The sequence below is a fragment of the Ceratotherium simum genome, chromosome 29 (assembly GCF_057802395.1).
Source record: "Ceratotherium simum simum isolate JZ-2026a chromosome 29, ASM5780239v1, whole genome shotgun sequence".
In the NCBI taxonomy this organism is placed as follows: domain Eukaryota; kingdom Metazoa; phylum Chordata; class Mammalia; order Perissodactyla; family Rhinocerotidae; genus Ceratotherium; species Ceratotherium simum.
In genome coordinates, this window is record NC_141928.1 from 1,950,971 (window position 1) to 1,976,659 (window position 25,689).

At 59.4% G+C, this 25,689-nt stretch overlaps 2 protein-coding genes across 3 annotated transcripts in view; both read right to left on the minus strand.

The window, feature by feature from the left end:
- Positions 1-1,126: 1,126 nt before the first annotated feature.
- LHX3 (LIM homeobox 3) lies at positions 1,127-8,906 on the minus strand. Of its 2 annotated transcripts, none has more exons than XM_087419566.1 (6): positions 8,819-8,906; positions 4,297-4,468; positions 3,449-3,651; positions 2,585-2,736; positions 2,309-2,480; positions 1,127-1,545 (listed from the first exon to the last, which is right to left on the minus strand). In XM_087419566.1, exons 1-6 carry the CDS (start codon positions 8,904-8,906, stop codon positions 1,127-1,129), a joined length of 1,206 nt encoding a protein of 401 aa, XP_087275692.1. The 2 variants fall into 2 exon arrangements, with proteins under 2 accessions (XP_087275692.1, XP_004423711.1); XM_004423654.3 differs by lacking the exon at positions 8,819-8,906 and adding an exon at positions 6,709-6,802.
- Positions 8,907-10,308: 1,402 nt separating this feature from the next.
- Positions 10,309-25,689, minus strand: part of QSOX2 (quiescin sulfhydryl oxidase 2) — a 37,094-nt gene continuing 21,713 nt past the window's right edge. Inside the window, 6 exon segments of the mRNA XM_014781976.2 lie at positions 10,309-13,143; positions 15,944-16,132; positions 19,696-19,846; positions 21,541-21,663; positions 24,485-24,614; positions 24,880-25,011. Of these exon segments, the coding sequence (XP_014637462.2) occupies positions 12,599-13,143; positions 15,944-16,132; positions 19,696-19,846; positions 21,541-21,663; positions 24,485-24,614; positions 24,880-25,011 (1,270 nt within the window). The 3' untranslated portion in view covers positions 10,309-12,598.

The window sequence follows — 25,689 nt, forward strand, 5'->3', positions numbered from 1 at the left end:
AAGAGAATAAATAAAAGACACGGGACGTTCACAGAACCAACAGGTAGCTCGGGTGCAGGTTTGCGGAGATCACCTGGACTTGCGGGGGCCAGCCTGTGTCTGGGGCAGGCAGCAGGAGAGTGTCCGGGGCAGGAGGCAGGGCAGGCTCCGAGGGGCCCAGAGCCAGCCCCCTCCAGCGGGCGTACAATCCTCGGGCAGTCAGAGCCGGCTTGGAGAGGGAGGGCCCAAAGCTGTTTGGCAACTGAAATCAGTGGGCTGGGTGTGGGCTGGGTGTGGGCTGGGTGTAGCCTGGACGCTGAGGGCCTGGGGGTGGCTGTGAGTGGGGGGAGGGACTGAAAAGTTAGCCTGGGCTGGGAGGGAGCTCCTTATGGGCTTAGAGAGTTGATCAGGGAGAAGAAGGGCCCCCAGGTAATGAGTCCAGAGGAACAAAAAGATCTAGAACCAGCTGCCCGAGGGAACAGGGGTGAGAAGGCTCCTGGGAAAGGTGAGGGTGGTGGCAGGGAGGCCCCCAGAGGGACCAGGAAGGACGTGGCTCCCCCACCACCACCTCCCTCCTGGACAGATGAGGCCCATCTCTGACCCAGAGTTGGGGGTGAAGGGGCTACACCATTCAGACATACAGAGCCTGGGAAAGGAACGCATGGTTAGTGTTATTTTTTAATTTTAGAAATGAAAGCATCTTCCAGCCTGAGGGCTGTGCTGGTCCGGGCTGAGGACAGGCCCCAGAGCAGAGGTCTGGCCTAGGCGGGGCGACATTTCATGTCTAGAAAGAGCAGCAAGCACTCACTTAACTCGTCGAGAAAGGGAGAAATCTGCTTACAAAACAGGCTTGCTGGGGGGACACCAGCCGCCAGCCCTGTGTCCCAGGAGGAGCGGGCACGGACAGGAGCCAAATGAGCCCGTGGGCCCCAGGGAGGCGGCTGCGTGGCTGGGTGCTCCGCAGAAACCAGCCCTCCCTTGATGTCCTCGTCCTGTCCCCCGCCGGTGGCACCTGCTTCCCGCTGAGGTCCTGGGCTTCAGGAAAGGAAGAGAGCACAGCTCCAGGCGGCCCAGCCAGGGGCAGCACCGCTGCCCACACCCCTCATGTCCGCTGCGGTGGAGCGGGGGCGGGGGGGGGGGGCCTCCGTCAGAACTGAGCGTGGTCCACCTCGTCCAGCCAGGAGGCGGGGCTGGCAGGGAAGTCAGGGTAGCCCCCGCTGCTCCCCGTGGACAGATCAGAGCTGGGTCCGTTCCCTGCCAGCACCCTCATGGGTGGGGGCCCACCTGGGGCCCCCGCGGGCACGAGGCCCAAGCCGGCATCTGGGTACACCAAGCTGGAGAGGAGGGGCTGGGGGCCAGGAAGGCTCTGCAGGGCAGCTGGGGAGGGGGGGACGCCGTAGGGGCTGCTGGCGCGCAGCTCCCGGTACTGCTCCGGGCCGGCCAGGCCTCCATGCTCCAGCGGGAAGCTGCCTGGGGCTCCCGTGGGCCGGCCCAAGGCCGGGGTGGGCTCCCCCAGGCTGCCGTAGAGGCCGTTGGCAGGGCCCATTTCGGCCATGGACGGCTCTTCTGCAACGGAAGCGGAGGGCACTGCTCAGAGCCCGCCCTCCTCCACCTCGCCCCTCAGGACCCCTCCTGCAGGGACGACCTGCCCCACGTCATACAACAGGCCAGCCCAAGTCCCTTCTGCTCTTAGAATAGACAGCTGCCTTCTGTCCCCACCCTCCCACCTCGGTGTCCAGCTCAGTCCCACACGGTGTCTAAAGAATGATGGCTGTAGTCCAGTCAGAACCCAGGGTTCCATGACCATCCCCAAGTTAAAGAGGCCCAGAGAGGCTGGGTGAGCAGCCTAAGGTCATCATGCAGCCCAAAAGAGTCTCTTGCACAAACTCTCTGAGGATGGGAATTAAGGGGTGGGATTGAAGTCTCCCTGGTATGGAGAATGAGGTCATCGGATCCCACAGAGGAGGGTGGACCCTCAACTCCAAACAGCCAGAAATTTGTAATCATTTACCCCAAAATCGTGCTGCCCGCTTTTCTAAAAATCATCGCAAGGGCGGGGAGCCAGAAAGATGGTCGCGACGCCCCCCCATGAGAAAGCCTGCTGAGGGCCAGGCCGGGTCATAGGGGTTCTGGCCCCCACCAGGGGAAGAGCAGTGGTCCTGAGTGGCCAGCCCACAGTGTTTGGGGATGGGGGACCAGGGTCCATAAATGAATTTTTTTTTAAGTAAGGCTAAAGAGGCCACTGACTAGGAAATTTAGATTTCCCTGCAACCAGTCAACCCAACGTTCTTCCCGGCGCGGGGCTGCGCGCTTCCGAGGCCGCCCGCACCGGTGAAGGAGACTTCGGCGTCGCTGTCCTGCCCCTCCTCCTGGACGCTGTCCTTGTCGGACTTGGAGCCGCCGCGGGCGCGCTTCATGCTGCGGAAATACTGGCCCCAGCGCTGCCGGCCCGCGTCCTTCTTGAGCCTCTTTTCCTTGGCCCGGCGGTTCTGGAACCACACCTGCGGGCGGGGGCGGGTGAGTGGCCGCAGGGCGCGCGGGGGCGAGTGAGTGGCCGCAGGGCGCGCGGGGGCGGGCAGGGTGGCGGCGGGCGCGGGGCGCTGACCTGCACGACGCGCATGTCGAGGCCGGTCTCGGACGAGAGCTGCTCGCGCACGTGGCGCGCCGGCTTGGGCGACGTGTTGTAGGCGCTCTTGAGCGTCTCCAGCTGCTTGGCCGTGATGGTCGTGCGCGGCCGCTTGGCTGTGGCCTCGGCCTCTGCACCGCGGGCGGGCGGTGGTGAGGCGGAGCCTGCTCCTCCGGCACCCCAGCGCTCCACACCACACCCTCCTGGGCGCGGGGACCTCGGGGCCCCTAATACCGCCCCCCCAGCGACCGACCGCCGTGGCCGCGGGGTCAGGGGGCTTCGCGGGCCGCGGGGCACTGGGAGCAATGGAGAAAACCCGGGTGGGGGCGTTGGGCCTGGGCGGAGGGGCGGCTCGGCTGCGGCCTTCATTGGGGACCCGCGCGGCCGGTGATCGCGGCGCTGCCACCTCCTGCCTCGGCCCCCCAGTGGCAAGCGCCCCGCGCCCCCGCAGTTCCTCTTTGTTCCAAGGGTGTGGGTAATGCCAGATCTCCACCGTAAGGATTTAGGGTGATAATTCAGACCAGGGTGAGAATCCACATAATTCGACCAACTTCCCTGTGCTCCAGAGTCAGGCGGCCGCTGTGACCCCAGACCCCGGCTTCCCCAGAGCCGGGCTGTTAATTGTCCCCACCCGGCTCTGGCCCCGGCTCCGGCCTGGGGGTGGCGGTGCCCCCACCGCCCCGGCCTGTAGGGAAGGCGGGTAAATTCGCGTCCCTCAGGGAGCGCTCCGAGGCGGTCGCTGGAGGCGAGGATCCCTCCGCGCCCCGACCCCGACTGGCCTCAGTCCCACTTCGCAGGGGAGGAAGAGGGGCCCTACCCAGACCGTTGCCCGCTCCCGCTGACCTCGCTGCTTGGCAGTCTCGTAGTCCGCCTTGCACACGAGTCGGCTGTCCTCCATGAGGTAGAATTCGTCGCCCGTGGCAAGCTGCCGCTTGCACACGACGCAGGCGAAGCACTGCAGGTGGTACACGAAGTCCTGGGCGCGGCGCACCACCTGCGTGGGCGGGATGCCCAGCTGGCACGCGGCGCACTTGGTCCCGAACCGCCTGCGGGACGCACAGGGCGCGGCTCAGCACGGCGCGTGCGGCTCCTTCGCCCCGAGCGGGTCGGAGAGCGGCGAGCGCAGCGCCGCGCAGGGCGGCTCTGGGAGGAAGGCTCGCCCGGGCCCTGCCCCTGGTCACCCGCCCGCAGCGCCGGCACAGCCGCACAGACTACGGAGAGGGGGACCCGGAGGCCCTGGGGAGCAGAACCGCGCGTGGTGCTCGGTCGGGAAGGTGAATGTTTTAGACCCCGGAGGCCTGTGTTCGGAAGGCGCCGGCTCCCCAGCATTAAGGACAAAAACAGGACCAAAATTAAGAGGAAGTAAGTCCAATAGAGTTCCACAAACTTGGGGTTATCTTTTTTAACGATTGCTTCGATGATTCACAAAATTAATTACTCTAAAAAAAATTTGCTGATGTGCCAACCAGGCTGGGCCACCCAGGGAGAGGCCCCAGGGGCCTCAGCCGCCCTCCCCCAGAGGCCCCAGGGGGCTCTGCCGTGACAGGAGGGGGCCTGGAGGTGGAGGCTTCCCGGGCTCTGGACGTGATTATTGTGAGGGGTCAGGGGAGTCCCTCCAGGGCCCACTCCGGCCTCCTTTCCCCCCGGGGCAGACAGTGCCGCTCGTCCCCCTCCAGCAGCCCTGGGCTCACTTGAAGAAGTCTTCCTTGCAGTAGACGCTCTCCCCGCGGCTGAAGCAGCGCTCGGCCAGCGGCGTGTGACAGTCGCTGCATTTGAGGCACTTGCTGTGCCAGTGGCGGTCCAGAGCCTTGAGGATGAAGCGGTCCAGGATGTGCTGGTCGCAGCCGGCACACAGCGGGATCTCTGGAGGCCGAGGAGTCGCTGCGGTCATGGGCACGGCACAGAGTGGGCGGCATCAAAGTCACTTCCCACCCCAGCCCCCAGGACCCAGGGCTGCTGAGGGAGACCCCCTTCCCTGTGCACCCTCGTCCCCAGGCGGTTTGAGCAGCTGCCTGGCACCCCGGAGCTGGCAGTGCATGGTACCAAAGTCCACAGCCTGGCTCACAGCTAAAATTCAGGTAAACTGAAAATGGATTTAGAAATGTGCCGGTGAGCAGGAAGGTGCCCAGGCGATTCCATTGGGCCAGATACCGTCAACCACAAAATGTTCCCAGCACGCATGAAGGGTGCACACTGAGTTCAAGTTAAAACTCCTCCCCAGGGGCTCTCTCAGAGGCCAGGCTGGAAAACGGGCCCTTACCATCACCCAGAGGCTGGGCATATGTGGTCCTGGGGCACCCACCACCCAGTCATCCTCACTACCTTGCACAATTAAGCATCATAGCGGCTAGAGGCTCCTTGTGCGTGTGGCTGCCCAGCCCCGTGGCCCTGTCTGCGGGCCACCAAGGTAAAAACCGACGCCCTCTCCATCTTTGGGTGGCTTCGGGGTACTTGTGAGTGGACTGGACAAATGGATCTGCTGTCCTCACGCTCCAGGTGGGTGCCTGAGCACACAGAAGGTGGTTTGCCCTCCCCACATGGTCATAGTTACTCCAACACATGGGTTCTGGCGCGTTCTGCTCCCCCAGGACTGCAGGTCTTTGGGGGACCAGGTTGGGGAAATGCAAGGGTGGCCTGTGGGGTCCACGGGGCTTTTCGGGGTGCTAATGGGTGAGGACTCCTTGTTAATTTAGAAAAGGTCTCCCGGGGGAGGAGAGAGCCAGGAGCAGGAGGTGGAACCTACGCAAATATTGCTCCCACTTCTCCGCACTCATCTCGCTGCCCCCGGACCCATCTGGCTCCAGGCCGGCCCCACAGTGGGTGGGAAGACCAGAGAAGGACCTCCTTTGGCCCCAGACCCAGGGAACCGGATCCACCTCCCTCCTGAAGCGGCAGGAAACCTGCGAAGGACGCGACCCCGCGTCGGGCAAAACCTCAGCCCTGGGTGCTGAGCGTGGGGATCCGAGCCCTCCGGGCCCCCATCTCGGGCGCGACGGCAGGTTGGCGAGGACACCGGGCATAGAGTTGGTAGCTGCACAGGCCCGCACCGCGCGGATTCAGCACCGAGGCCCGGACAGCGCCCCGGCCTTGCCGCCCCTGGAGCCCGCGTCTGGCAAAAGCCGCTCCCGCCGCGCCCCTCGCGCTCCCCGCAGCCCCGGCGACGCGGGCCTTACGCTGCATGACGACTCCGGCCTCGGCGGGTCTCCTGCCCTCGGCGCCGGCGGGGCCCGCAGAGCCTCGCGCCCGCCCGTCCCGGCCAGCTCTCCTCAGCCGTGGCTCTCCGAGCCCGCCTCCCCTCCCTCCCTCTCCCTCAGCCCTCCCACCCTTTCCTCCCAGCCTCTGCGGCCAACCCCTCCCAGGAACCGTTGGAAAATAAATAAATAAATAGGGGACGGATGAGACCCCACAGCCTGGAGGTAACCCCTTTCCCACCTGCTCCCTCCCTGCCGCTCCCCACTGCGCCAGGGTCGCCTGTCTCCATCCAGTGGTCCCGCCAGCCCGGAAGCCCCGGGAGAAGGATCCCGGTTCTCCGGGAGCCAAAGCGCTGGGGGCGAGACTGGTGCCACCAGGAAGTTGGGGGTTTTCCTGTAGAAGGGTTCTGAGGACCAGCCGGGAGCAGGCCAACAAAGCAGGTGTGTGTGGGTGCAGATGCCAGACCCCAGCTGGGGGCGATCTGCGGATGGGCTTCGGCTCCACCCCGGCCCCTGCATCTGACTCTCTTCCTCTGGAAAGTGCGGCGGGTCTGGGTGGGGGCGGCCCTCTTGAGGATCCTCCTGCTCAGTGGTCACTGAACCCCACTTGCTCCCTGCACACTCTCCCGATCAGGGAGAGGACTTCCTCAACCGGTCCTGGGGCCCCGAGGGCTCCCCGGCCTGAGCGGCGCAGCTTCGGGACCACACAGCCGACAGCACAGCTGCAGGGGCCCCGACGCAAACTCGCCGCTGGGGCGCCCAGGAGGGGACGTGCTGGGACCCTCGCATACAGTCCTGCCGGGTCCCCTGGCTCCCGCCACCTCCGTGGCCAGGCCCGGAAAGGAGAGAGGACCTCCGGGTCTCGCCGGGGTCCGCCCTCCCCGGTGCAGGCCCCTTGGCGCGGGCACCCACCTCGGCGCAGGTCCTCCCTCCGCGCCAGCAGCGCCAGCAGCAGGTCGCCGCCCGCCGACTCCCGGCCCGGGCCCAGCTCCCCGCGCGCCTCCATGGGTCCCGTGGCCCGGCGACGCCGCTCTCCGACCCCGAACTTTCCCGGGGCTCGGCGAGGCCACGGCCGCAGTGGCCCCGGGCCGGCGTCTGAGCGATTCCCGCCGTTGCTGGGCGCTGCGCCCACGGGCCGCCCTGGGGCCCGGAGCCTCCGGCCGCGCGGAGGGCGGGGCCGCGGGGCGGGGCGGGGCCGCAGGGCGGGGCCGGGGGCCGCGGGGCGGGGCGGGGGCGTCCGGCGGCACTGCACTCCTATGCGCGGGGACCCGCGGTGCCCAGACGCCACCCGAGTGCGGGCCTGAGGGTGGGGACAGGCAGGGGAGGAGCCGGACCAGGGCTGCCCGTGGGCGCTGCAGCTGCTTGCCCCCGCGCCGGCCGCGGGCTGAGGCCTGGGCTCGGGCGTGCAGGCGCGGAGAGGCTGACGGTCCCGGGAGGGGGGTCAGGGAGGGAGCCGCGTCCTGCCGCCGCTGAGGCTCCGACTTGAGAGAGCAGAGAGCCGAGCTGGGAGGCTTGGGGACAACGTCAGGTTGGCACGAACGCGACTCGAGACCCAGAGAGGGTGAGTGTGGCGCCCAAGGGCTCACAGTGAAGCCACCAGGCGCCGGACGGGACCTCGGACCTGCCAGCTCCGGCCAGCTTTTGGGCACCACTCTTGGAACTGCAGCCCAGAGTGGGAGCAGGAAAGAAGGGCGCTTCTTGGGAGGGAAACCCAGTGTCCTGGGCCTGGACACGCAGCCAAGACTCCAGGTCAGGAGGGACACCGGGGCTGGGAAAGCCGGGCATCCGTCTGCACATCCCTCCACCCCCAGCACCCCAGCTTGCACAGAACGCAGCCCCTGTGCCTCCTTTTCCAACATCCTGCCCCCAATCCAAGCAGGTGAGCCCGCAGGAACCCACCCATCCTTGTCTGTAGAGATGCACCCACACGAGGGTGGCTGCTGCTGCCCAGAGGGCACACAGCATCTGGACACAGGCCAGCGCCATCTCCCCCTCCCCCCGCTGTCACCCACAATCAGGACAGCAGTGTGGGCCTCTTGCAGGGAGGGGTATGATTAGGGCAGGGGCCCCAGCAAGTGTTGGGGGACTAGCAAGTTGATGCCATTCTCCAGGTCTCTCCACCTCAGAGCCCACAGCAGCGTCCCCATCCACCCTGCCTTCTCTTGGCCTCCAGCTGCCTGGTCTGTGTGCTGTAACACGGAGACCGGCCTGGAAGGACCCAGGCAGGAAGAGCACAGCCGCCTCCCAGATCCCAGCAGACCTGAGGCCTCACAGGTTTGAGCAAAGGCCCATCGGCCTCCACACCCCTTTACTTGGCCCCACACGTGTTACCCAGCAGCACAGGGAGGGGTGCACAAGCCAGGGGCTGAGTGGTGCTGGGTGCGCTGGGGTGTCGGCCATTGAGTGTCAGCTGTTGCAGAGGCGTGCCCCAGAGGGGCCATGTGTGGTTGGACTGGGGAAGGGGTGGGCGGGCGGGCAGCCAGTCCAGGAGGTGGCGGCCCCACGCGCTCGGCATCTGGCAGGTCCGCCAACAATGCCTCCATTATTTCCCAGCGCCTGTGGCGATCGAATGGCCCTTGAGGAGGGCGGTTCAGGCGGGAGACTCGGCCCAGGTCTCCCGGTGCTGCACTGCTGGACCGTTGGGAGAGGTCTGGGCCGGGCTGTGGTGGGAGCTGAGGGGCGTGAGGTCTCTGGAGGAACTTGGTGCCACTTGCTCTGCCCCGTCCCTTCCCCTCAGCAGTGTCTGGGAGACCCCTTCTGTTCTCGGGCGCTCCAACAACTCGAGTCAGGGCCTCCCGAACCATCCAGGGAGCTCCAGGTCCTCCACCCACCACGGGATCTGCCAGACTTGCCTCCCCTCGCCCCACTCTGTCTCCCATGTCCTACCCACGTTCTCTCTGGACTCTTCCTCTCTGCCGTCCGTGCACCGTGCCCCTTCCTTCCCACCTCTGCCGCCCTGGCCGTTCCTCCCCTTGGGGCCCTCCTGCCCGGGCTGGAGGCAACAGGGTGCCAGGGCTCTTACCCCGAGTCCCGCCGAAGGTGCAGACGGCAGCGGCCGCCGGGGCCCCAGGCCCATCTCGGTCACGCTGGAGCTCTGTTTTCAGCAGCATCGTGGTGCCAGGCCAGGGCTGGGGCTGAGTTTTTCCGGGCGCTCCTCCCTCTTCCTCTTCGACCCCTGGCAGGGCTTGGAGCTCCCCGAGGCCCGTCGCACCGCCCGCGTCCCTGTGCGCACGGCCTCGCCAGACTCGGGAGCCTCTGGGCTTGGTGCTGTCCACGGTGCTGAAGGCGGCACGCAGCTCCCCACCTCCCCCGACCTTAACCACCGCCCTCTGTTCCCCCAGCCCGCCACCCCCTCCCCCCTCCCCAGGTCCCCTGTCCCTCCGCCCGCCTCCTCACCCCACCCCCCACCCCCCGCTGGCTCACCAGGCACAGCTCCACCCTGAGCTCCAGGCCGTTGGAAGGCGTGGGGATTCGCTGCAAGCGGGTGCTCCACCTTGCCGTTCCTGCTCACAGCCTTCTGGAGGGGAGAGTCCAGGCCACGGGCCCAGGGTGGCCCCTCCAGCCCCACTGGCCTCCAGCCCAGGTCCCCACTGAGGCCTTGGCTCCAGGTGCAGTTCAGAGGCGTTCAACTGTTGCTGCTGGGCTGAGGAACTTTCTGGACTCACAACCTCTCCAACACTCAACCTCTCCCAGATTTCAGGCCACAGCCCCACCCCCAGGGCAGCCAGGAGGAAGGGCACCTGGGGCGTCCCCAACAGAAACTACTCAGGACTCAAGGGCCACGAGCTCCAAGACTCGGCTGTAACCCGTTACCGGATGGTGGGTCTACACCAACACCAGTACCACACAGACCCGGGCTGGCGGGCAGGGTACCCACTGGTCACTCAGTGCCCTGACAGGGTGCCAGATCAGGGGCTGCCCTGAGGGAGGGACCTGGGCAAAGCCAGGGACGGCGTAACCGTCCAGCCTGGCTGGGAAGGTGGATCCACAGGAACCACAGCCAGCAGGTCTCCCCTGAAGTCCGTACGTGGCTACTGGAGACCTTCCCACCACAGGACAAAACTGGGGACAGAAGAAATCAAATCGTTCAGAGGCTGAGGCAGCAAACAGGTGTCCGGGCAAAGCCTGCCAGCGACGCTGGGGCACTCAGGCCCGGGCAGCAGGGGGCCAGTGTGAGCCGCAGTCTGGAACTGGGTGGGTGGGCGCTCCCTTCACCAGGCGCCTCTGGGGCAGTTCCTGCCACCTGTCACCACTCCTACTCCCTCCACCGTGTGAGATGAAGGGCACTCAGTCCAGACCAGCCCCAAGAAAATAATCGACCACTGATTTCCCATCTCTCACTCCACCCGACCCCTGGGCCATCTCCAAAAAGCCTCAGTTCAAAACAAGAAATTCTAGAATTTCAGGTGTCCATTCCATGAACTCTAGAGGGGAAAGAAGGCTCCATCTGCACACCCACCCGACACCCGGACCACCACTGGTGAGCCAGTTCACGTGTCAGACGCATGACAATTTTTTCAAATGTCAGATTTCTTTATTTTTAAAACATGTACATTATAGTTGACTTAAATACAAAACTTTCCTGGCAGGTAAGAAATTTCACTGACATCACCAAGTCAATTAGCTTCTTTTTAATCAAAGTCCTTCCATTAAAAATAAATACACATTTAAATTACCGAACTATTTATTCATTAGTCTCAATACTTACAACTTTAGAAAACAGACCTTAAACCTAGCCTAAAAGTGGGTCCACTCCTGAGCGGGCCCCGGGAGATGTGCAAGGCTGTGTTCACACCCGCACAGAGATACACTCCCTGCAGCCACCTGGGCACACCCCTCTCCCTGACCACTCTGTCTGCTGAGAACCTTGCCCCTCGGAAGTCGTAAACTGGTCCTCAAACAGTGGTGACCTCCAACGGCAGGGTCAGTGTGAACCGGGGAGCCGACCCTGTGCTTCCGAGGGGCCTGGCACAGGTCACCACACACGATGGCGCACTGCAACATCGTCCGGGTCACTCCAGCGACAGAAACTCACTGAAGGGGAGAAAAGATGTTCCACACACACCAGAAGGCAGTTTAGTTGATGGTTCTAAGTATTTCCCTTTGGATTCCGTGTGTAAATCTGCCTGGTTTTCAAGTTGAAAAGAAACAACATGGTGTCTTCAATGACCCAGGCACACAGCGAGCTATGAGGACCAGCTCATGGGTTTTAAAACACAGAGGCTTCTGGGGGTTAAAAAAGTGTCAGACAAGAAGGAACCTCCTCTCTCGGGGCAGAGTGGGGAAGCAGTGGCTTGGAGTGGCTTCCTGGCCAGAGGCCTCCAGACCACGCCCGCAGGGCTCCGCTGCCCTCCTCCGCCGCTCCTTCCCTGAAGGCGCTAACGCCAGTTGTCCGGGGGACCAGCTATCCATTTCCCCAAACTGCAACAGTACTACAGTGGTCTTATAAACACCCCACGCCAGCCACCGTGATTAGTAAACACATGAGTATAAGATGGGCAAAGCAGAAAAAACGACTTACAACCATCACAGTGACACACACATACATGCACACACCCGCACCTGCGAGATAAACCAATGGCCGTGACGGATCTCATGGAAAGGTTCCCAGGCACTGTTAGTTTTGTTTACATCTTCAGAGGCAAATTTACCTCTGAATGTTTTGGGTTTACAAATACTGTGTTGAAATCATTAAATGGTAAAAAAATTAATCACCAAAGTCCGGAGGTCCAGGGCCCTGTGCCAGAACCCACCATAAAACAGCTCTAGGCAAACGAAGTTTGGCCTTAAAGGCACCAGCGGGACCACCCGGCTACCCCCTGTTCTTAACTCTGTTTAGTTCAACAGCGGGCCTTGCAGGTGCTGGACGAAGAGCTCCTTCAGAGAGCCCCCTGGAGACTCCGGCCTGAGAGAGGAGACCACCCCTCACACCCCTCCCAGGACGCAGCTCTGCTTTCAGGCCTCGGAGGACAGACAGACCAGGGCGGCCCTCACTCACTTCTCTCGTCGCCAGACTCACAAACAAAAGGGTGCCTATGAAGAATCAAACGGGCCACTGCCCTGTCCACTCCACAAGGCCTCTGGAGTTATTTTTGAAATGCAGCCAAGCCACAAACCTGTCAGTGCCTCCCTCCCCGTCCCCCTCCCGCTCCGCGTCTGCAGCGAAAGCTGCGGCAGGGCACGGAGACCCCCGACGGGTCCCCTCCGGCTCGGAGCTGCCTCAGCACCACTGAGGCGATCTCTTGCTTCAGCAGCAACAACCAAGCAGCTGAAAAGCACAGACGCACCACTGAGGACCAGACTGGCTTCAAGGAGCAGCCCGCAGGGAGGCGTCTGGAGAGGCCCTGCACCGGCTCTGCGCCGGGTCTGCGGCTACATTACATCGCCCAGCAGCCTCCCGGAGGGAAGGGCTTGGTTCTTCTCCAAATCCCCAAACACGGCCTAGTGGAACAAGACACGTGGTCCAGTAAACTCCAGATGAAAGTGGGTGGGAAGAGTTCTGTTCATTGGCCCGGACTCCCCACCCCACTGTTAGACCTAAGAGAATAAAAATATAGAATTCTTTCTGCCATAGGCTCTGTACAAGGCGTCCACTGAGTATGCCAGCAATGAGCAGTCCCACCACACACGCCGGCCTGCCCCTTGCAGGGAGAGCGTCTGTAAAACGAGGACTCGCCGAAGGTGCCATCCGATGTGAAACCAGGCCCAAGGTGTTTATAAAATCCCTGATGTTGAACAGTAAAGCAGCAGGTGGCGTGGGGGGGCTGTTTTCCCAGAGGCGCTTCCACGGTCTTGCTAAGTTCTACACGGACGGGTGGTGATGCCTGACTTTCCACCGCTTGGACCGCACTCGGAAGAAAAAGTACATCACCATGAGAAACAGGGAGGAGGCCACATAGAGCACGACGCAGAGGCTCATGTCCAGGCTGGAGAAGCCCAGCCCGAGAAAGGGCATGGCTGCCCCCGCCTCCCTGCGGCCCGCGGCCCCGTTCAGACTCTCGAGTTTCAGGTCCAGTCCTTGGTGCAACCCCTCTGACCGGCGAGGTCGGGGAGGCTGCGCGCTGGGCGGATGGAGACTCTTGGCCTGGTCTCTATGCGGCTTCTCTGGGGAAGGGCGGCCCCTCTCCCCATCCTGGCCCTCGGCCGGGGGACCTCCTTCGCTGGCATCTCCCAGGTCCGCGGAATATGTGTCTACAAGGTTGTCGCTGCCGTAGTGCCGCTTCAAGAACAGGAGCACCTGACCTTCGTTCCAGCTGTCCAGGCCCTTAATTTCCTCGTGGCAGGGTGGACAGAGGTCCGGAGTAGGCCAAGGAACCTTTGGAAACTGGGGGTCCTCACTCAGATGGCCTGGGAGGAAGAGGAGGAGGGAGAGCAACATGGAGAGGCCTTTCAGTGACAAGACAAGACAGTGGGCGCACCATGGCCCCCCGCGGCTGCTCCCAGTACTCCAGCCCGCCTACCACCTGTCCCCTCCACTCACCCCCGCGGCAACCTCCCAGGGGGTCTAGACAATGCCCTATTCCCTCTCCCCTCACTCCCACCTTTCCTGCACAGCTGCCAGCCCTTTTCCCTAAAGCACCCCACATAAATGTCGCGTCTTCCCTTCCACCTCTGACGGGTTCCTGTGCCCCCAGCAGAGGAAGTGTCTGTACTCGGACACTGCCACTCTCCTGGCCAAACCCTGCTCCAATCCACCCAGCTACTTTGCTTCCAAAATGGGCCATGCCAGGTTCTTACCACTGTACCTTTCACCCTGAGGCCCCTGCTCAAGGTGCACCCCATCCTCCTTCCCTAAAGGTGCATCTGAGGCCCACGGCCCACCAAAGCCCCCAGGGGTACCTGCCCCTGGACACTCGCCATCCAGCTGTTTCCACAGCACTTCGGGTACACAATGCCTGTGCTGGCCCCTTCCAGACCCTAAACACCCTTTAAGGATCTCTAAGAAATATTCCGGGAGTGAGACTTGTCCACTTCAGGAAAAGCTAAGAACTACTGAGGTACAGGACACGCAGCCGGCTCCCCATGCTGTCCCGGAGGTCGCAGCGCTGAGCTGGGTCCGTCCCAGCCTGTCCTGCACGTGCAGACGTGTGCTCGTCTCTGTACAAAATGGACCATACCACACACACAGGCGTAACTGGATTTGCCCTTCCACCAGCAGTAACAGACCTGCCTCAGTATTCCTGACAACCGTACGGCACCCAGCACTGGTTACCACGGTCTATCCAGTCAGTCCCCTGTGGACGGGCAGGTACACAGTTGTGCAATGGACGTCAGCTTTGCATACTGCCTGATAACTTCTAAAAGTGGAATTTGATTCAAAAAGTATCCACATTTTCAAGGTTTTTGATACTTACCGCTCACTGACTCTTCACAAAGGCAGTTCACTTCACTCCCCTCAGCCACACACAAGAGACCATAATTTACCCCTTTCCTATCCCCTCGCCCCTGTTCAATCACTCTCTCCTCTGATCCATACGGACTGACGGAGCACCGCCCCAGGGAGCGCCTGGTGCAATCGGCACCCGTCCGTGTGCAGGCCTGGGGGCGGGCAGGGCCATACAGCCAGCCTGCACCCAAGCTTGCAGCCCTCAGTTCCTGCCTTTCCCCAGTGAGCAGTGACCACCCAGCGCAGGGCCTCTGCCGAGGACACAAGGAGCACACAGGCCCGCCGCACAGGAAGTGCAGCACAGGGCCCGTCTCAGCCCCCAGATCTTCCCGACCTGACCTGGGGACATCTGGCCCTCTCAAAGTGCTTCTCAAAGAAAGCAAAAAAGAAGTCACTTTGTCGGTGGGCCTCCGAGGTGCCTGAAACCAGTGGAGACGGTCTACTCCGGCCCATTCACAAGCGAGCATCTCTCCTGCTCTGCTTACTACAGGCCCGGCACTGCGCACGGAGCCGGGAGGGCGACGCGGACCAGCACTGCCCCAGCACTGCCCTCCGGCTGGCATCCAGCGGGGGGTTTGGATCCTCTCACACGGAGACGAAGGAAGAGCATGGAGTCAGGAGCTAACACTGGACAGGGAGGCCCAGGTCAGGTCTCGGGGCCTCTGAGGAGTCTGAGCCTCCATCCAGAGGCTGGGGATGGGCTGGAGGACGTATGGACTCTAAGGACTGACACAATTCCATGGGCTGCAGCATAGCGACCCAGGGCCCACGCAGGCCAGGGGCAGGGGCACACAGGGCTCCAGAAAGGGGCAGGCCTGGCTGGAGTCTCATCCGGCTGCCTCCGAGCTGAGTGCGGCTGGGACAGCCAGGTGGACCTCTGTGAGGAGCGAGGGAGGCGGGGGACAGGGGGAGGGAGAAGTCTCTGGACGGGTCACAGCGAAGCATCTTAAACCAAGCCGACCGAGATGGACAAGTCCCGGCAGACAGAAAAGGTGCCACTGTCACATGACCCAAGCCCCGGCAGTCGGCTCTCATGCAAAGAAAAACCAATTTCCTTTAGTGCTTCAGTGGTAATATGTTTTTATAATACAGTGGATTAAATAAAAACCAATAGTTTAGTGGCATTTTCTATTCATCTCTACTAAGATTTATTTCTTAGTGGAATTATTTTTAAGCCTAATTTTAATCTGCCACTGATTTAGGAACAGTTTGAATTACTTAACTCTGAGAAAATATATGCACCTTATTTAGTTTTTTTAAATAAAACCACTTTGAGGGGTTTGGTTTATAGTCTGAGAGCAGATTGTAACGACACTAAAATTCCTGACTGAAAATTAATTGTATTTCTAGTTTTCCAGCGTCAAATTTACTCAGGGGCCTAGTGGGCCACCTGAGGGTGTGAGGGGAGAAGGACGCACATCAATTCCCACGCCGCCCAGGAGCCCTGAAGAGACAGAACAATCTGGAAACCCAGGGACACTGCAGCCGGGAACGGCTGCTGTCTATGGCAGCCCTCCGCCAAGGTCGCCGTGGTACTAAAGTCTGACCAGGGCAGAGGCCTGGCCGTGAGCCGGGTGTGTGCAGGAAGCCTGGGCACAGTGGGCAGGCAGCATGGCGGCAAAGCTCAGACACCATCGCCTAGCCCATGCCATCCCCACTGCCCGCAGGACACGGTGACAGGGCCGCCCGCCCACACGGCCTCAATCACTGTCTGGCCCCTCAGCACCCAGGCTCCCGCCACCCAGTGTGGCTTCTGCTCACCTGCCAGGCGGTTGTTTACCAGGTTATGTTTCTTCCACAGCCAGAGAATTGCTTGGTCTGGGGTTTTCACAGAATCCATGGATTCTTTAGCCATTTCCTCAAAATGCTCACCACATTCCTTACAGCCAAAGAAGGTGTGAATGTACCTCCTGATGGTCTGCAGCACTGCCTGGGGGTCGTCTTCAAACCCTGCGGAGGGAACCAACACCTTTGCGTGAGCCTGTCTCCACTAGAACCACAGTGGAGCCAGGGAGCCAGGAACGCGGTGAGTGCCTGACCTGGGACAGGGGACAGCCCCGCCTGTCTGCACAGGGACATGGGAAGGAACCAACACCTCCCCAGACGCCTATTGCAACCAGAAGGTGCCCGCTCACTCTCACAATACTGTGCCAAACACGCACACCTCGAAGAGTAGGCACGTCACCTGTGTCCAGCGCAGGACGTGCCCCAGAACACGCGCTGATAGCCAGGACAAAGAGCAGTGGGCTCCAAGATGCCACAACCCCAAGGAGCCCTCAGAGGGAGGAACTGCACCTTCGCCCAGCCCTCCACCGTCTCAGCCCTCGGCCGCACGACCTAGGAAGCAAGGGCTGTGCCTGGGGGCCGCCTCCTGGACGCAGTTTCTGGGGCCCAAGCCACCCCCACAGGCTGGTGCCGGGGCAGCGGTGGCTACTCATTCTGAACTTGCAGATGTTTGGTTTTGAAATCCTTGCAAAACACAAGCCCAAGTGTGAACATGCCTTAGGAAGTGCCTCGGGCTTGCTGCCAGCCCCCCTGCTGTGGATGATCTTTCATGAGAGGGGGCAGCGTCGGGGCAGCAAGAGTCACGGACCGCCAGGTGAGGGCCCGCACTCTTTTTTAAAAGGCTAAACCTCTCCATGTGAGGAGATCTCCAGCACCTACCAGCACACAGACAGTCTCCACCCCCGTACACAGACGCACTGCTAACGGGACATGGGTGCCTGCGAAGACACTGCGAACGAGTCCCACACCGAATTTCAAGGAGGCCATCCCCCGACAGCAGAAGGAAGCAGCCAGCGTCACACTGACACGACCCCAGCGCCCCGTTCAGACAACTAATACGAGGGATTGAGCGTACAGACAAGAGACCAAGAGATTAAAACAGATTAAATGTTGGCATTAAAAGAAATGCAGCAAGATAATTGGAAAAAAGAAGACGTGCTTTTGAGACTGAATCCGTCTTAATCAGCAGCAGGCCTCCCCAGTGATCTCTCTTCACACAGCATGGCCCGAGGCTTCTCGGGGTTTTCCTCCCGAGGGCAATGCTCCCTCCATAGGCCCTGGAGCCAGAGCCCTGGGCGAACTTTCCGCATCCGTCATTAACCTTGGTGGCCCTCGTTCATTTCCTCACGGAAGGCCCAGACTGAGGACCGCCAGCTTCTCCTCGGCCCTGAGTGTGTTCAAGGGCAGCCGGGCGGCGCCCAGGGTGGGAGCCAGCACACACAGCCTAAGCACACGCTGCTGGCTGGGCCCCTGGCCCCTCAACACGGCTCGTCTGCCCCCTCTCGCCAGCCGGCAGATCTTGGGCTGACATCTGCCACGCATCACTGGGTAATCCTCCTTTTCTGGTTCCCCACCAAACCGAGGCACACTCGGGGCCACCCTAATCTTTAAAGTGGACAAGAAGCATAAACGTCTACCTGTGGGGATTAGAGGACGCGGCAGGCTTTTTAGCCGATGGGGTTTAAACACGCCGTAAGGAGAGGAAAACCTTCCAAGACATAATCCGGCGGCCTCGGCCTGACCCAATTCTTTTGGCAGGAGACGTACTCCTCGGATATTGCTTCAATTTACGCCGATAAAGGGAAAGAATGCTGAAGATCTTTGTGTGTGCTTTATCATCCTGCTGCCTTTATGACCTCACGAGACTGGCGTCAGTTCTGTCACATCTTCATAGAACACCCTGGTCACCACCTCCTTCCCTGGCTGCCACCGTAATGCCCTTCAAGTGCTCGTCCTTCCCTCAGCAGAACCCCCCGGGAAACACCAGGTTTCCGTAACTGGGGCTCATGTTTGAGAAGTGGGTTCTGATGGCCTGGTTTGCGTTAAATCAGGCAGTGTCAATGTTCTGGTTTCACTGTCTGTTTGGGAGCTCTGACGTTTCTCCTGAAAAACACACTGCTGTTTTTTCTGCATGATTCTTAAAGTAACTTGTGGGTCAGAGCCCCCCTCCCCCAACAGGACCCCTGGGAAGCAGAAAGCCAAGGTCCCCTTAAGGAGAGCCGGGTAGGGAGGAGTCCCCAGGACAGCCACACGCCTCTTTTGAAATGTGGCTTTGCCGCTTTGGACAGGTGGACTCTATTTCCCCACCATGAATCTGGGCTGGACGAGACCTACATGACCAACAGGACACAGTGGGAGTGATGCCATGTGCCCCTCGCCCCAGCTGGGGCCTCGAGAGGTCCTTCCTGACTGTGGTGTTGCCCCCGGGGGGTAGGGGAGAAGAGGGCGGCCTGCAGAGTCTGACCTGGGAGTCTAGACCAATTGGCTGTGGCCACACGAGCGAGCCTCCCGGGGCAGACAGAAGAGCCACCCAGCTGAGCCCCAGAACCGTGAGCATGTCCGGTGGCGGCTGTTCTGAGCCACAGCATTTTGGAGTAGTTTGTTACACCGTAAAAGAGAACTGTGTGAGAATTTTACAATTTTACTAGAAAGAATATTGATGTGTGTGAGTCAAAACACTCCACTTTCGACTTAATACAAACATTAGTGACCCTGAATGAGCTAAAAACAAGTACAAGATAAGCCATTCTTCCCGAGGCTGCAGGGGCCTGCTTCAACTGTGCACAGCCCAAGTGGATACAAACCCAACACTTTCTTAGTGACTCGTGCAGGAAATAAAACATGACAATGCTGATTGCGCTATGTCCTGATAACTGAAATGATGAAACCCAGCTCACAGTTCTGTAGTTCTAACCTCTTGCAGCAGGCAGCCTGAGACAGCCCCGTGGTCCCCCTCCCTCTGTGAGCAGTCTGGGCTCACTGCCAACGCCAGGCCTCACACTCAGAAGGACGCCCCTCACTCGCTTGCTCCAGTGGAGTGGGCTGCTGTGGTGCGAGCCTCCCATGGCGAGGCCACAGGGTGAGGCACTGAGGCTGGCCTCTGGCCAACAGCCAACAAGGGCCGGGATCCAGCCGCCACCTTGAGAGTGAACACGGGGGGGCACTCTTTCCAGTCCAGCCTTCAGATGAGGCCCAGCCCTGGCCAACGCCTTGCCTGAGGCTCGCCAGAGCCCGAAGCAGAGGACCCTGTTAAGCCACATCTGAGCTCCCAACCCACACGCACCGTGAGACATCCATGTGCGTTGTTGTAAGCTCCTAAGTTTTAGAGTGATTTGTTACCCAACAATAGATACTAATACTCCTCTCCAAATATGTTTCACTTATTCTCATGTTTTTTAAAGCAAAATAAAGAAGCGCATACACTGCAGAGGAACTCTTGGCCAGTGTCCTCATTCCTCCCTATGATTTATTTCCTGCAGCTCAGCCGTGCACACTTCTCACTCAGGGAGGTGGGCACTCACACTCCAGCATCCAGCGCCCGTGCAGGGCCCACAGACTCCTGAAGAGATGCTCACTCTACGCTCCTCAGCTCCCCAGGGGCACCCTCACGACATGCTGCCTCACACACAGCACAACAAGCCTGCACGTGTGCTTCTGACAGCACCTGGAGGCTCCCGTGTAAGCGTGTCCCGTGGACTAACGGCGCCCCACCACGCAGGATGGGTTACCTGTGTCGTCCAGCGCCTCTGGGTGGGCCCCAGCCTCCACAGTCAGAGTGTGGAACAACTTCCAGAGCGAACACGTGTAACCCCTCAACTCTGGTCGGCTCCCCTGACATCCAACCCACTTTATGTGACTAGGAAGGAATAGTCCAGAAATCTAAAAAAAAAAAAAAAAGGAAAAAGTAAGAGAGAATTGAACTGTTAAAATTAAAAACAGTTGGTGAAGGTCCTCTATCTTCACTGGGTGGTGGTGACCCTGGGCGTTTATCAAAATTTGCAGCTGGACAATTGACCAGTAAATTTAAAATTCAATACCAAACAAACGAGAAGAAAAAGTCTATTTTACTACAGGCGTTCTCAAAATACGGGAATGTAGCCTGTTCTTTCCAGTGTTTGGGGAGAAGGGAAGAGTTTGTCTGTATCTTGAGAAATTAGCACTAGGAAACACAAGAACACCCACCTTTTCTCTTAAATTAGGATCAGTTATAATGAAATTCATAGGAGAAGACCAATGAAATAGAAATAAAAATTTAAAAATTTCAATTGCCAAACGCTTCTCAGCCAGAATGAGTAATGACCTTCATTTGACAAGCAGCAAGCTCAGGGCCGCACACAGTGCTCACAGCTCAGGAACCAAGGCCCTGAGCGCTCGGGGTCACGAACACTTCGATGAGCCGTCCCGGCCGCTCTGGGAGCCCCCGGCGGGCTGACCATCGAAGGGCTACCCACAGTTGGGTCTGACGTGCTCTATCCCGGCACCCTCCCCGCTCTGAGCCCGGTCCACGTGCTCCCACGTGGGCCCTGTGCTGGAGGACGCTGTGACGACCTCAAGCTCGGACTAGCGGTGGAGAAGACCAAGGCAAGAACCCCCCACCACTCGTTTCTCCGAGGCAGACAGCAACGAGGCCATGAGAGCACAGCACAACAGCCCGCCGTGCCCCTGCGAGACGGCGAGCGCTGACTGTGCCAACGTCTCGACGAGCGTGACGCCGGTTTACTTCTGGTGAGTAAACTCTCCGGGTGGCCACAGGCGCCACCGAGCCGGCCGGAGGAAGGAGCTCTGAGGCCCTCCCCTGCCAGCACCCAGCCTGTGGCAGCCCCAGCAGGGCTCCCACACTTCTTATTGAACACATTATTAGCTTTTTAGGTGTAAAATTTAGCTGAGTTTACTAAAAAAAAATTTTTTTTTTTTTAAAGAGTGAACTGTAGACTTTATTTTTTTATTTATTTATTTTTTAAATTTATTTTTTGTGAGGAAGATCAGCCCTGAGCTAACATCCGTTGCCAACCCTCCTCTTCTTGTTAAGGAAGACCGGCCCTGGGCTAACATCTGCGCCCATCTTCCTCTACTTTATATGGGACCCCGCCACAGCACGGCTTGACAAGTGGTGCCTTGGTCCACGACCGGGATCCGAACCTGCGAACCCAGGGCCTCCAAATGAGAACTTAACCACCACGCCCCCAGGCTGGCCCCTAAAAATTTAAATAATAAAAAAAAAGCCCTACAGTGCTAGAATGCTTGAGAAAACCACCTATTCTCTCTGTAGGACGGTTGTCACAGCTCGTTTCTGCTCAACTGTGCTGAAATTGAGGGCTTCAGTATGATGGTGACAGCACTACAGAGGAGGGAGCGGATGTGAAGTCGTCATGGAAATGGGGACGCTGAAAATTGCTGGGCCATCACGTGGAGGGTAACGAGGGCCCGTGAGGCTGCGGGCATGAAGGTGTCTGCCACGCTGTTGGGCCAGGAGGCAGGTCCACACGCACTCACAGTTTCCTCTCCCCACGTGCTGCGTCGGGGCCCAGCAGGTCAGTTACAGAGGACAATGAGAGCAGGAGGGGCTGGCTCACCCGCATTTTGTTGTTGACCAGGTCGACGACGGCATTGTAGGGGATCCTGTCCAGGGGGAGGTTGGCCAGCCACTCCTGCAGCGTCTCCAACAGCTTCCTCACTGGCGGCCGGCCGGGGAACAGCTGAGCGAGGAAGGACCACATCAGAGACCATTCAGGCCAAGTGTCACTCACGGCGCAGCCGTCCCCGGGACCGAGACCAGGCCCCACCCTGACACCGACCACCAGGGCTGGTGGGAAGAAATGTCTCCCATCCATCCAGGGCCTTAACCTGGGGGGTGGGGGGGGGGGCGTCTCTGGAGGAACTGGAATTTCTCCAGAAGACAGAGGGGTACTTGAGGTGCTGGCTGCAGGGTGGGCTTCTGGCCAACCCTTCCAGGAACTTGAGCCAGAGCCCCTTCCTCCAGCCTCTTTCTTCGGCGTCTCGCCCACCCGCTCAGCACCGTGCCGATGGCTGCCTGTCCCCACGCCAGGTAGCCACTTCACAGTGACAGAGGACACGCCACACTGTGCCTTATTTATCATGCTGTCAAGGGCATTGTGGTCCTTTCTGAAATCACTGCCTACTTACTTATTCCGTGTTCCTCATGGTAATTTATGCTAATCTGCCTGCTGCACACTCTCGCCCTCCGCCTCCTGCCTGTCTCTGGCTGCGTAACTACTAGGAAAAGGTGTGCACACTACTGAGGATTTTATGCAGAAAGGGGCGACCTGCTGGCTCACTGACTGTGGACACTCGTGCTGTGCTAGCTATGCAGCTGGCCGCGCAGCAGCAGCCCGGACAAGCATCGAGCTCAGTGATCCCGAGGTACCGTGGCCCTTCTGGCAGGAACTTCAATTAGGTGTTGCCTATTAAGTGTGCAAAATGAAGGCTGCCGAAAAAGCTTCCAAAAACCTGAGCCAAAGCCTCACTAATCACGATACTAAAATAAACAGAGCAGAACCATCACGTTTTCAATCCTATAACGTCTTTTCTTCCCTACACAGATTACAAATTACCACTAAACCTACCAGCATTTATTTTTACCAGCATTTGATTTAAAGTTTAAGTAAACTTTAGACAAATTATGAAGTCATCCGGACTCACAGAGCTTTGCAGCACGTGTGTACAACCGCATTGTTACCCTAACCGAAATGAGGGTAAAGGAGAGAGAGAGCTCCTCCGCGGAGGGCAGCTCTCATCTACTCTCAGCTGGAGACTCGAGCGCAGCCCGGGGGATCACACGAGGGACAGATTAGCAGGCACTTTCTTTCTTTTTTGTTTTTTGTGAGGAGAACAGTCCTGTGCTAATATCTGCCAATCCTCCTGTTTTTGCTGAGGAAGACTGGCCCCGGGCTAACATCCGTGCCCACCTTCCTCCACTTTATATGGGACACGGCCACAGCATGGTTTGCCAAGCAGTGTGTTGGTGCGCGCCCGGGGTTCTGAACCAGCGAACCCCGGGCCGCCGCAGCGGAGCGCAAGCACTTAACCGCTTGTGCCACCCGGCCGGCACCTAGCAGGCACTTTCTTAAAGGAATGAGGACAGCTGGAGATTTCTGAACTCTGACAGCATGAGGGGGTAAAAACCCGTCTAGATGATTTTCATCTCTTCATTTGAAATATATCACGAGACTCATTCCTTTAAACATTAATTCTATCTCCTTCATTTTCTTAAAAAATCCTACTATATAAGTAAACTCTGACTATCCACAGTGCTGAAAGTGAATTATTGTATGAGGGACCTTTCATTTGGCAAGAGAAATCCTTCTTTTTTTCCTGAGGAAGATTGGCCCTGAGCTAACATCTGTGCCCGTCTTCCTCTATTTTGTATATGGGACGCTGCCACAGCGTGGCTTGATGAGCAGTGCGTAGGTCTGCACCCAGGATCCAAACATGCAAACGATGGGCCGCCGGAGCAGAGTGCGTGAACTTACCCACTACACTACCGGGCTGGCCCAAGAGAAATCTTTTAATTAAGCCTCCTCATCTCTTAGATAACAAGTAATTCAGGTCTCAGCGTTATGACCGAGGCCACTAAAGCAAATATTTCTCCTGTGGCCAGCAGCAGGAGCAAAGGGCCCGGTTCCCAGGCCACTGTGACTGACAGGGTGGGGGCAGGACTGGGGGCTGGGCTATCCCAGAGGTCAGAAAGCAGAAGGGCCACGGCCGGGTCCAGACAGGCCTGCTAGGGCCAACAAGACAAGGGGTCAGGTCCATCCCCAGGGAAGAGGGATGACCTCCTGCTTCCTGCTGCTCTGCCCAAGATAAGAATCCTGGGCCAAGAAAAAGACAATACGCCATGGAATATTAGCCCCGGAGCCAAGAGTTCTTGGCGGGAATGTGACCCTGACAGCCTCTCATCTCTAAACTTTAGCTAACACTCAAGCCATCCACCTGCTCCCTCTACTGCTCAGGGTGGAAGTGCCAGCCCGGCCCACCCACGAGCTCCTGTCTAACATGACAGATTCCAGCGGACAACGATGGCTATCACCCTCCCTAACACCCCCTGCACCCTCCCTGAGGGAGCTGTCTGTCCAGCATCTCTCCTCCAACCCCCCGCCCAGACGCACCTCTCCTCCTCCACTCACAGTCACCCACGACCATTGGCACGTGCCCCCGTCACACCACGCCAAGTCAAGCTCCTTCCAACCCCGTGCCGCCCCTGGACAGTCCCTGCCCCTCACCTGAGGACAGCAGCACCTCAGGCCTTCCCAATAGGTGCCCAGATCTCAGCCTTCTGCTCAACACCCTGCCCTCCCCACCGCACAGGGCTCAGAACAGGGTCAGGCACCCAGCAGGCATCTGTAACTGTGGCCAAATGAATCCCAGTGCAGGCCTCCAGAGCTGAGAGAGCACACCCGCTAACTGAGGTCGGCGAATTCCCCACACACTGGGGGAGCAAACCTCCCAAGCATCTGCTCTGTGGAGCCGAGCCCCCAGCCCAGCCCGGAGCCCGCGCACCTTGGCAGCGACAGTCACAAAGTCCTTGAGGGTTTTCAGCTCGGCCCCGGCCAGGGACTTGTGGGCAGCCAGCTCCACTCGCAGGAGGTAGTGCAGCCCCGACTCGAGGTCTGCCGTGTACAGTTTCGACCTAAGATGAAACACTACAAAGTCAGGTGAAAATCCACCTTTCTCTTTACGTAAATACCCCTCCTCTCACTCCTACCCCAGAGGGACCCCACTCCCCACAGGGAGACAACAGCGATAATTCCTGAATGGCCAACAGTTCGGCGGTGGGTTCTGAATGAATCGACCCTGCCAACGAGCCAGGCCTGCAGCCCTCCACATCCCGCCCCATGGACGCCACACACGCGGTCGCTCCCCAGGGGCAGTGTGAGCCCAGGAGGAGTACTTGCCTGTCAAACTCTCTCCAAACCACAACTGCAGAACTGTCTTCGTGTGGTTTTTCAGGCAATGCAAGTGATTTTTTCCTCACATCCGGCAACGACTTCAAGTAAGAGGAAAAGAACGATCGGAGAGGCTTCCCACTGTGAGAAAGGGGAGGGCAAGGCGGGCTCAGAGCCGCTCCAGGGCCCAGGCCATCTCTGCAGGGGTCACCCCGTCACCCACGTCAGCAGGCTGAGAACAGCCCCCCTCCACAATTTAGGGGAGTTACTCAGACCTCCCCCTCATTCATTCTTTGGCATTTATGACAGGTAATGTGAGCAGGGGGGCGGGGTGGCGGCAAAGCCCGGGTCTCAGGGAGCTGGCCCTCTACCTGAGAAGGTGAGACAAACCCACAAATAACACCTGAGTTATAGCTGTGGTAAGTACTATGACTCATTTTCGTCCATGGGACACTAAGATGGTTTGTAAAGCTGATCTGAGCATCTGCCAGTATGTTTTATTCAAACTGTGGGTTTGAACATGCCTCAGAGCCATCACCCAGCCAGCTCTGAGTGGGACATCTGGAAGTCGGGGCCGGGGGAGGAGATGGGGGCATCCTGATGGCCCCTCAACTGGATGGGGGGGCGCACCCTGAGGGTGTGTGAGGGCCGTTACAGCGCACTCCCAGTGTAGCTCGGGGTCATCAAAAGCATCCAGAGCTCATGTTCATTCCCAAAGAGAGGACACGGCAGTGTTGTTGGTAAAGACATCAACATCGTTTTATAAGAAGTTGTACAGATGACACTTTTAACATAAAACAAGCATTTTTCTTCGAGACA